Source organism: Sphaerodactylus townsendi, linkage group LG06 (assembly GCF_021028975.2).
Source record: "Sphaerodactylus townsendi isolate TG3544 linkage group LG06, MPM_Stown_v2.3, whole genome shotgun sequence".
Lineage (NCBI taxonomy): Eukaryota > Metazoa > Chordata > Lepidosauria > Squamata > Sphaerodactylidae > Sphaerodactylus > Sphaerodactylus townsendi.
The window spans coordinates 574,965-587,004 of NC_059430.1; the positions used below are offsets into that span (position 1 = coordinate 574,965).

A 12,040-nucleotide genomic window follows, 5' to 3' on the forward strand; every position below is an offset into this window, starting at 1 on the left:
AACACTTCTTGGTTGGAGCCCAACTGTGCAAAAATCCTACTGGCCCAATCCACTTTCTAAAAACACTTGGCAGGAAAAATGTCAGTGGGGCCATGGTGCCCCCAGGTGAGTTGCTGGGAAACCTTGTTGCAATGGGTTCATTGCTATGATGTTGATTGACTGATGCTAGAGATTTTAGTAGGCACAGATTCTCATTGAACAAACATACACAAGGTCAGAGTGTGAAGGAAACCCTAGTAACACAAGTGAGTTCACACCCTAAGAAACTGAATGGTGTTATGTGTTTTGAAATATCTAATATTTTTTAACATTTGAACAGGACCCACAGGCTAATAAATAATGACATGAAAACATGTACTTGACTTGGAAATTATTTGCATGTATGTATTTTCCTATTGCTTCATAGGAATAACAACATAAACAAAATTTCTTTGTACCAAAGTTATACAAACCTATTGCTTCATAGAAGAATTATATACAGAAAAATCATTTCATAATTAACAACAAATAGGAGGTGAGAAACAATATTTTAGTCACAATGTAACACAGCAATTTTCAGGTCTCATTCATAATATTTTACTATGGTAAAATACACAGCTAAATTCCCATTCATAATACTTTTGTCCAAATCAAAATAGACATTTCATTCATAATAGGTAACATTATTTATGTCATTATTTATTAGCCTGTGGGTCCTGTTCAAATGTTAAAAAATATTAGATATTTCAAAACACAGATTCTCATTGAACAAGAAGAGTTTGGATATATATTCCCCCCTTTCTCTCCTGTAAGGAAACTCAAAGGGGCTTACAACTCCTTTCCCTTCCCTCCTCATAACAAACACCCTGTGAGGTGGGGCGGGCCTGAGAGAGCTCCAAAGAACTGTGACTAGCCCAAGGTCACCCAGCTGGCATGTGTTGGCGTGCACAAGCTCAACTGGTTCCCCAGATAAGCCTCCACAGCTCAAGTGGCAGAGCAGGGAATCAAACCCAGTTCTCCAGATTACAGTGCACGTGCTCTTAACCACTACACCATGATGGTAAGACATATCAAAGATGGAAACAATGGCCATTCACCATTCTCTTAGTGATTCGTTATGCAAAAGTGAATGTGGTATTACCTTATGTATGACGCCCAAGCTGGCTGTTGCGGTAAACTTGGCCCAGTTCGTGGCTCTGGCGAGCCACTCCAAGTTATCTCTGGAAAGAGAAAAGTTGGGAATTTAGCTGAGTCGTTCAAACCCTCCTATCTCGAGTTTAGAAGTTGGGACTGGCCAAGCACAATTAATGTCGATGTAAACGTTCCGGCTGTGGACCCCCTGACCTCAATTCCAGCCGCACCTGCCAAGAGCAACTGGTATTCTCAGTACAAAACTACCACAGCTGCCACCAAGGCAATACAACTGTGGAATTGAAATCAAATTATGCCGTCCAAAAAATTACCTCAAGCTGCATTACCGCATATGTCCCGGTTCGACCTCTGCGTTCGGCAGAGGCCAATTTACTGGAGGTCCCTGGCCCCTCAATGATGCGGCTGGCCTCCACTCGGGCCAGGGCCTTTATTGCTCTGACCCTGGCCTGGTGGAACACTCTCCCTCCAGCTGTCCAGGCCCTGCGGGATCTTGGGGAATTCCGCAGGGCCTGTAAGACTGAGTTGTTCCACTGGGCCTTTGGAGAGACCAGCCGCTGAGGGTGCCCCAGCCCCTACCCTCTGCTCCACATGGGTCCCTAACATCATCGGGACCCACTGTCTCCCCCCTTATTTTCTTGGGAGGGTTTAAGTAAGGGTTCCGTGGGACGCTGTGTTAGGAAATAATTGCTATTTTTAACTGTATTTATGATAATAGTATTGTGATGATTTTATAGATGATGTTTTTATGTTGTACACCACCCTGAGCCCTCCGGGGATAGGGCGGTATATTAAATCAAATAATAAATAAATAAATAAATAAATAATATTTTAGTATCAGTCTGCTCAGTCTAAAGAAGACAGAAGTACTGTATTTATTCAAAGGATTTTTCTGACTTAAGTCAAGAGCCCAAAACTATGCTGCATCTTTACAAACACACGTAAAAGGTAGTTTAGAAGGAGGAGACTCAAGGTTGTCTACAAGCTCCTTTCCCTTCCTCTCCCCCCAACAGACACCTTGTGAGGCAGGTGGAGCGGAGAGAGTTCTGAGAGAACGATGACTAGCTCAAGGTCACCCAGCAGGAATGTAGGAGTGCGGAAACACATCTTGTCCACCAGATAAGCCTCTGCCACTCAGGTGGAGGAGTGGGGAATCAAACCTGGTTCTCCAGATTAGAATGGAAAGGAGGAATGAGGACAAGACTAAACAAGAAACAAGGAAGAAGGTTGGCCAAACCCAAAAAAACTTGCCACACAACAGGAATTGCACAAGGAAGTTTTAATACCAACAATGACTAAAGTGCATATATGCAATATTCGCAAAATAACATAATCAGGAATGATTCCATGAGTCCATAAGGTTCTCCCTCTATAAATATTTCATTCACAGTCCAATGGAAAACATGGAAAAGGCACCGGTTCAAGAAACAGCAACCTGCCACCAAATTGTACAAGTTCAAAAGAGCAGCAAGGTTCAAAGAAGCAGCAGCAAACCACCTGCACGCTGAAGTGCGTTTTCGCTAATCTTCTTCAGTGCATGTGCGTCCTCTTCAGTGCATATGTATAGTATTAGCTTTTTGGGGTTTGGCCAACCTTGTTCCTTGTTTCTCCAGATTAGAACCCACATGCTCTTAACCACTACACCACGCTGGGGATAGAACTTTGAACCTTTTAACCACATTTTAGCCTCTCAGCCCATCTGTATCTTGTAGAAAGAGAAGGGCTTTCCATCTGCTAGGCTCCCATAACAAATTACTGCTGTCTCCTTCCCCACGAACAGGTCGCCTGCTACCAGTTCTGCCCATCCTTACCTGAGGAACTGATCGCTCGTCGTTCCACAGTGCATGAAGGAGTTGGCTATCACCGTTGCAGTGTGGCAGACGGAATTCCGCACAGCATCCTGAAAAGAAGCAAAATGGCCACAGTCACTTAAAAAAGCCAAAGAGATCACCATGCGCCAGACCCTGATTTGCAGTTCAAGCTACACAGAGCTGAGCTGTTCAAAAAGGAATCATAGAGTTGGAAGAGACCCCGAGGGTCATCAAGTCCAACCCCCTGCAAGGCAGAAATACAAAGACCTCCTGACAGACAGATGGCCATCCAGCCTCTGTTAAAAAACCTCCAAAGACAGAGATTCCACCCCCTCCCAGGCAGCGTATTCCACTATCAAGCATCCTTACAGTCAGGAAGTCCATCCTAATATTTCAGTGGAATCTCTTTTCCTGCACCTTGAACCCATGACTCCTGGTCCTAGTCTCTGGAGAAGCAGAAAACAAGCTTGCTCCCTCACCCACATGACATCCCTTCAAATATCTAAACATGGCTATCATGTCGCCTCTTAACCTTCTCTTCAGGAGTACCACAAAGCAAAGTGACTATACTCTATTCCACAGAAAGATGTTAGCATGGTTGTATATTCCATGGGAATGTCAACTCCATGGGAATTGTCAACTCAATGGGAATGTCCATGGGAATGTCATGGGAAGTTCCATGGGAATGTCAACTCAATGCCTGGCAGCTATGAAAAAGGCAAACTCTATGCTGGGGATCATTAGGAAAGGAATTGAGAATAAAACTGCAAAGATTGTCATGCCCTTATATAAAGCAGTGGTGTGACCGCACTTGGAGTACTGTGTCCAGTTCTGGTCGCCGCATCTCAAAAAGGGGCTGAGAATGCCACCCTGGAAACATCCCCAAACTTCAACACATAGGATTTGTGCACGGGGGGGGGAAGAGACGCACACACCTGGGCTCCACTTCCAAAACACCACCCTAAGAAATCTAGCTGCTAATCAGAATCACGCCTCCCCATCAGGGCATATTGCTTTGAGTTTCATCTACCTATCTTTCATCTTTGCCTCGGGGAATTACATGGAACAGAAAGAAGCCACTGACGACAATGTTCAAGTTGGTCATGATTGATAAAAGATTTCTTTAAAAGGATTCTTCCAAGAATACACTGTGCGGCCCTGAGCTAAGCTCCCAAAGCCTCTCGCCCGCAGTCTTACCTTTGTGTTTTTTAGAATCATGAGGTCCGTGTTGTTGTTCCGTATTAAAAACTGCAAGTGTAGCTCAATGGCCATTTCGCCACTTAAAATTTTGATCATTTTGGGGATCTGGTCTTTTGACTCGGGATTCTTCATAGGTACACATGCAGAGAAAAGACACAAAAAGACAAGACAGCCATCAAAATTCCAACCACAGTCAACCCTGCTTAGCTTCCGAGATCTGATATCAGTTGGACAGAGGCTATCCAGGTCAGGGCATGTCTGAGGGACTGCGTCTCCCTGTGCTGCCTCGCTAGGTTCCTTCATTCTTCGGAGGAGAACCTGTTGGAGGTCCCTGGCCCGAAAGACATCCGACTGGCCTCCAACCTGGTGGAATAGGCTCCCAAGGGAGATCAGGACCCTGCAGGATTTACGAGGTTTCCTCAGGGACTGCAAGGCAGAGCTATTTTGCCAGGCTTTGCCATCTGGCCAGCCAGGTTGACTGCTATATTTGCAGGAGGAGGAGGAGGAGGAGGAGAAGAAGAAGGAGGAGAAGGAGGAGAAGGAGAAGGAGAAGAAGAAGAAGAGGAGGAGGAGGAGGAGGAGGAGGAGGAGGAGGAGGAGGAGTTTGGATTTATACTCCCTTTCTCTCCCCTAAGGAGATTCAAAGGGGCTTACAAAGAAGAGAGAAGAAGAGAAGAAAAAGAAGAAGACGAAGAAGAAGAAGAAGAGGAAGAGCAGTAGTAGTTTGGATTTATACCCCCCTTTTATCTCCTGTAAGGAGGCTCAAAGGGGCTTACAATCTCCTTCCCCCCACAATAAACACCCTGTGAGGTGGGTCGAGCTGAGAGAGCTCCGAAAAGCTGTGACTAGCCCAAGGTCACCCAGCTGGCTTGTGTGGGAGTGCACAGGCTAATCTAGTTTCCCAGAAAAGCCTCCACAGCTCAAGTGGCAGAGCGGGGAATCAAACCCGGTTCTCCAGATTAGAGTGCACCAGCTCTTAACCACTATGCCACTGCTTCTGCCATCTTGGGCTCCTGTGGGCACGGAGGGGGGTGGATTTTGCCATCTGCTGTTGCTACTGTTGATTGATTTTACTGTATTATAATATGGTTGTTTTTATTGTTTTATTGTTCGCCGCCCTGAGCCCTGCGAGAGAGGGCGGGATATAAATTTTAGAAATAAATAAATAAACCCACTGTGTGTTTGCAGTCAGATCACAGCTGGCTTATGGCGACCTCATAGGGTTTTCAAGGCAAGGAACATTCGGAGGTGGTTTGTCATTGGCTGCCTGTGTGTAATGACCCTTGGAGGCGGCCCGTCCAAATACTCGCCAGGGCCGATCCTGCTTAGCTTCCAAGTGTCTAACAAAATCCGGCTAGCCTGGGACTATACAGGTCAGGGCTATGCTAAATTACATAAGAACAACGGATGCTTGGGATTTAAATGTTTTTCCTCTGTGTTCCACTTAGAGGTTCCTTCTCTCGCTTTACACACAGCTGTGAAGTATGACTGTAGTCATTTAAATATTCAGAACTGCAGCCAGTGACTAAATAATAATAAGAAGAGTTTGGATTTATATCCCCCCTTTCTCTCCTGCAGGAGACTCAAAGGGGCTGACAATCTCCTTGCCCTTCCCCCCTCACAACAAACACCCTGTGAGGTAGGTGGGGCTGAGAGAGCTTCAAGAAGCTGTGACTAGCCCAAGGTCACCCAGCTGGCGTGTGTGGGAGTGCACAGGCTAATCTGAATTCCCCAGATAAGCCTCCACAGCTCAGTCGGCAGAGCTGGGAATCAAACCCAGTTCCTCCAGATTAGATACCCAAGCCCTTAACCTCCTACACCACTGCATTTGTTCTCTGCATTAAAGGGCAAACCTTACAGAAAAACCACACAGATAAAAAAACCCTTCACCAATGCCCCGTAAGCAGCAACACATCCCAATACAAGCCAGTCCTCTGTTAAAACAGAGCACTGCATTCCAGAGAAACAGGAACTGGAAAAGTCATCGCTGTCTCCGCATCCAGGGTTGGGAAGGCAGAAACAGCACAAAAGTCCAAGTCATGTTGACACAGGACCGGTAAGGGATGCGGCTAGGTGGAAAGGCCTCTGCTTTGGGCATCTTAGTGGATAGTTCCATGGGAATGTCGACTCAATGCATGGCAGCTGTGAAAAAGGCAAACTCTATGCTGGGGATGATTAGGAAAGGAATTGATAATAAAACTGCAAGGATTGTCATGCCCTTATATAAAGCTGTGGTGCGACCGCACTTGGAGTACTGTGTTCAGTTCTGGTCGCCACATCTCAAAAAGGAGATCGAAGAGACAGAAAAAGTGCAGAGAAGAGCAACGAGGATGATTGAGGGACTGGAGCACCTTCCCTATGAGGAAAGGCTGCAGCATTTGGGACTCTTTAGTTTGGAGAGGAGGCGCCTGAGGGGGGATAGGATTGAAGTCTATAAAATTATGCATGGGGTAGGAAATGTGGACAGAGAGAAATGTTTCTCTCTTTCTCACAATACTAGAACCAGGGGGCATACATTGAAAATGCTGGGGGAAGAATTAGGACTAATCAAAGGAAACACTTCTTCACGCAACGTGTGATTGGTGTTTGGAATATGCTGCCACGGGAGGTGGTGATGGCCACTCACCTGGATAGCTTTAAAAGGGGCTTGGACAGATTTATGGAGGAGCAGTCGATCTATGGCTACCAATCTTGATCCTCCTTGATCTCAGATTGCAAATGCCTTAGCAGACCAGGTGCTCAGGAGCAGCAGCAGCAGAAGGCCATTGCTTTCACGTCCTGCCAGTGAGCTCCCAAAGGCACCTGGTGGGCCACTGCGAGTAGCAGAGAGCTGGACTAGATGGACTCTGGTCTGATCCAGCTGGCTTGTTCTTATGTTTTTATGCTTTGCAGAAAGTCCTTGGTTCGATCCCTGACAACTCCAGTTAACAGAAGTGGGTTAACGGGTGATGCAAAAGGTCCTTCTCTGCTTGAGATTCTGGAAAGTCACAGCCAATCTGAGCAGACAACATTGACGACGATGGACTGCTGACCTGGTTTGGGATAAAACTGCTTCACGCAGGAGGACTGCTGCCTGGCGTGGCATGCTTTGGGGGAAACGGTGTCTTGTGGCGCTGCAAGGCCTTTCAAGGCAGCAACAAGAGAAGATGCAGGCCACCTTCGTGGGCAACGGAACATTCGTACAGCCGTACTTACGCTGCTCTGGACAGGCTTCCCGGCGGCAACGGGGCTCCCCGCCTTCTCTTCCGTCTCCATGGTGTCGCTGCAAAAGCAAACAGGACAGCCTCATTAGCATCATGAATTTGGTCATATTATTCTCCAGCTTGGTACTGGCATTCTGCAGAGGGCCAGAGCAGCAGTCCGACCGTGAGTAGGGGCAGCATGTATTTACTGCATTTCCTGCTAGTTTTGTGCTCTTTCTTAATTCTTCATGGTATTACTGTATATACTTGTGTATAAGTCGACCCGCATATAAGTCGAGGCACCTATTTTTACCACAAAAGTGGGAAAACTTATTGACTCATGTATAAGTCAAGGGTGGGAAATGCAGCAGCTACTGGTAAATTTCAAAACTAAAAAAAGATACCAATAAAATTACATTAATTGAGGCATCAGTAGGTTAAATGCTTTTGAATATTTATTTCAATTGGCAACCAAGCTAAAACACAAGAGTTAAAATCCTTCAAAACTGGATTCCTCATCATCATCTGTATGTCCAAATGTAACCCAACTCATATTTTAAGAGGGATATTATCAGAAATGGAACATCTACTATTAGCTTCCATTGTAAACAATGAGGGATGGGGCACCACCCCCTTTGGGGGTCAATAACTTTGGATCCCCTGACCCAAACTTCACCAAACCTGGCTGGCATCATAAAGAGACTCTCCTGATGAGACTAGCCAGGTTTGGTGAAGTTTGGTTCAGAGGGTCCAAAGTTATGGACCCTCAAAAGGGTAGCCCCATCTACTACTAGATCCCATTGAAAACAATGGGGAATGGAGGCACCTCCTTTGGGGGTCCATAACTTTGGACCCCCTGAACCAAACTCTACCAAACTTGGCTGGTATCATCAGGAGTGTCGTCTGAGGGTACCCTGAAATTTTGGTGCTGCTAGCCTAAAAACTGCTCCCCCTAATGGCCAGCAAAATAAAAACACACAAAAAAAATTAATGACCCGCATATAAGTCGAGGGGAGCTTTTTCAGCATTAAAAATGTGCTGAAAATTCGACTTATACATGAGTATATACGGTACATGTCTTTTGGGGAGGTTTTTTTTTGCACTGTTTTGCATTGTTTTCTAAATTTACAATCCCAGGACTAATGCGTTGCCGACTGGATGCTTGTCCAACCTTCAAATCCACCTAGAATCTTAGTGAGAAAGGCAGGCTACAAATAAACAAACAAGCGTTCTGGCTGGCTTACCCTTCTTTTTCCGACCCAGGAACGGTGCCCGTGTTCGTTGACCCGGGCACAGAAGCAATCGGGGTGCCGACAGTCTGGAGGTTCTGAATCACGGAGGAGAGGAACTGCTGGCTGGCGCTTTCGTACAGATCGAAACAAATCTGGTACGCCATGAGAAGGTTGTCCTCCTTCACCAGCTTCTCCAAGATGTCGCTCACGGCCTGCGGATCGTCTAGGAAAATGAGGCACTGCAAGGGGAGGAAAGGGGGAGTCAGAAGGAACCTCGAGGTGGAAGGATGAGCTTCCTAAGGGCACCCGCCCTCTCTCGCTCCTTCCTGTCTAAAGGAGAAACAGTTCTAAATAAACATTTAAAATAGCAAGGAAAAGACACCCTGCACGCACTATCATAGCACAAGCCTCTTTTGTTAAAATTTCTGTCCTCTCCCGTATCTCAGCCCTAACCTGGATGGCCGGCTAGCCCAGGGGTCGGGAACCCATGGCTTGCGAGCCGCAAATGGCTCCTGACTACTTGCAGTGCGGCTCCCGGCGTGGCTGCCCCTTCCTGGGGCCTCATGTTGGCTCACGAGGCTTGTCTCCGCACTGTTTAGATCTCTACTCGGCTCCTCCCCTCCCCTCCTCTGTGCTGGAAGGACGTTTTGCCTCCCCTCCTCTCCCCTCCCCTCCCCTCCGCCGGAAGAACGTTTTGCTCGCGCTTTACTTGTCGGAAGAACGCTGAACCTTTTGCGCGCGCTTTACTGCACCGCTCACCCGCCTCGTGCCCTCCCGCCCACCTTGAGCCGCCGACCCCCACACTCCGCCATGGCCATTCATTGTGCAGTCCGGCTCGCCTGAGGTGCCCAAGTCGCCTTCGGGCAGCTGCGAGGGGGCGGGGTGCTGCTCTGCTTTCCCCCGGTGTCCGGGGATGGGCGAGTCACCCCGCCCCAGACTTAGCCGGGCGGGTCAGCGCTGGGGCCCGGAGCCCAGTTATGGCCCGTCGCCGCATGGCGTGCAGCAGCTGGAAAAGAGGGAGGGCGCAAACCGAGCCGGGAGGCGCCTGAAAGAGCTGGCAAGGAGCTGCCGCTGGATGGCCCGGCAAGGCTTATTGAGTGGCTGGGAGAACAGCTGAGAGAGCGCGGAACAGGAACGCCCCAGAAGGCAGTGGGGGAGGCTTTAAAAGAGATGCAGACGGAGCGTGCCCGGGCCGGATGGAGGGAAGGAGTGGGTGGCAGTTCGGGAGAGCGGAGAAGGACAGGACAGTAGAGTAGAGTCAAGAACGAAGGAGACTGTGAGAGGAGAGGGAGAGAAGCAGAGGACAGAGAACGGAGGAAGAGAGAAGCAGAGGCGAGAGAATGGAGCAAGAGAGAGAGAGAGAGAGAGAGAGAGAGAGAGAGAAGCAGAGAAAAGAGAACGGAGCAAGAGAGAGAGAAAGGGAGGAGACGGGGAAGAGTCTCAGGGGAAAGAACGACCCCCCTCACGAGCCTCCTCGCCAGGGACTCTAGACTCTGGGAGCAGGAGGAAAAGGGAAAGCCATAATGACTATATAAGCGTGCATCCTTTAAAAGCACCCCCCCCAAAAAAAAAAACCCTTCCCAGAACGGAACAGAATTAGGCAGCCAATGTCTTTCCCCATCTCCATTATTATATTCATATTTATAAAATATATTTATTTTGCATGCACTCAGTGCTCAAAAACCATGGGGAGTATGGGTGTGTATGTGGCTTTCTGTGTGTGTGCAGCCCGTGCATGATGTGAAAGCCACTGCTTTCATAAGCAACACACTATAATTGGTAAAAAAAACAACAATGTATACAGTGTTATCTTCATTTTAAATGTCCAAAAGTATTTGTGGCTCCATGTGTTTTCTTTCCCGTGGAAAACGGGTCCAAATGAGTGTTAAAGGTTCCCTACCCCTGGGCTAGCCCAATCTCATCACATCTCAGGACCTAAGCGGGGCAGACACTGGTTAGTACTTGGGTGGGAGTTGATCAACGAAGTCCAGAGTCACTATGCCGAGGCAGGAAATGGCAAACCACCTCCAAATGGCTCTCACCTTGAAAACACTACAGGGTTGTCCGTGACTTGAACAAACTGTGTGGTCTGCTGCACTTTCCAGCCCCAAACTACGTGACTAGATACCGTGTTTCCCCGAAAATAAGACAGTGTCTTATATTAATTTTTGCTCCCAAAGATGCGCTATGTCTTATTTTCAGGGGATGTCTTATTTTCCTGTGTTCTGTTCGTCGGGCATGCTTCCAAACAAAAACTTTGCTACGTCTTACTTTCGGGGGATGCCTTATATTTCGCACTTCAGCAAAACCTCTACTACGTCTTATTTTTCGGGGATGTCTTATATTAGGGGAAACAGGGTACCACTGCTAACCACGCAGAGCGGAAAGTCCACAGAAATCTTCCCAGCTTCCATCTGGGTCAGCCATTCTCAACCAGGGTTCCCTGGTACCCTGGGGTGCTGTGAGCATGTCCCAGGGGTACCGCAGCAACACTACCGCCCCCCCCCCCCCTCATTTTTGTGGTGTCTCCCACCGGCGCCAGCAAGGACATGGAGCTGGCCCATGGGTCAGCAGCCACCACCACCCCCAGTGCTTCCCTTCACCCTGGGAGGGGAAGGTGGGGGTGTGGCAAGCACGGGCTATGGGAGGGGAAGGTGGGGGGGTGGCGGCAGGGGTACCGTGAGATATGAAGAGTGAGGTCAAGGGTACCCTGACCTCGAAAAGGTTGGGAAACACTGATCTGGGTAATAAATTCAGACCTAGTTCGCAAATCAAATCAAACGCAAATTCTTCCCCAGGTGAACAGGCGGGTGGGTCGCAGCCGTACCTGGCACACATTGATGAAGTCGGGCTTCTCTAGGTTCATGTAGATTTTAACCAGAACGCGCAGCACTTGGTTGCGGAACTGCTTGTTCTGCATCAAAGACATGCAGAGCTTTAAGCTGTAGGCCAGCATTCCAGGAACGTCATTCTGCACGGAGAACAAAAGACAGGAAGAAGAAGAAGGAGGAGAAGGATTAGAGTACCTTCCTTATGAGGAGAGGCTGCAGCATTTGGGGCTCTTTAGTTTGGAGAGGAGACGTCTGAGGGGGGATAAGATTGAAGTCTATAAAATTATGCATGGGGTAGAAAATGTTGACAGAGATAAATGCTTCTCTCTTTCTCACCATACTAGAACCAGGGGGCATCCATTGAAAATGCTGGGGGAAGAATTAGGACTAATAAAAGGAAACACTTCTTCACGCAACGTGTGATTGGTGTTTGGCATATGCTGCCACAGGAGGTGGTGATGGCCACTAACCTGGATAGCTTTCAAAGGGGCTTGGACAGATTTATGGAGGAGAAGTCGATCTATGGCTACCAATCTTGATCCTCCTTGATCTCAGATTGCAAATGCCTGAGCAGTCCAGGTGCTCGGGAGCAGAGCAGCAGAAGGTCATTGCTTTCACCTCCTGCAGGTGAGCTCCCAAAGGCACCTGGTGGGCCA

General features: G+C 48.0%; 1 protein-coding gene across 1 annotated transcript in view; it reads right to left on the reverse strand.

The window, feature by feature from the left end:
* The window catches only part of PSMD1 (proteasome 26S subunit, non-ATPase 1), a 134,175-nt gene that overhangs the window by 110,047 nt on the left and 12,088 nt on the right, over positions 1-12,040 (reverse strand). Inside the window, 6 exon segments of the mRNA XM_048500710.1 lie at positions 1,121-1,199; positions 2,940-3,028; positions 4,137-4,265; positions 7,335-7,401; positions 8,566-8,792; positions 11,381-11,524. Coding sequence (XP_048356667.1) covers positions 1,121-1,199; positions 2,940-3,028; positions 4,137-4,265; positions 7,335-7,401; positions 8,566-8,792; positions 11,381-11,524 — 735 coding nt within the window.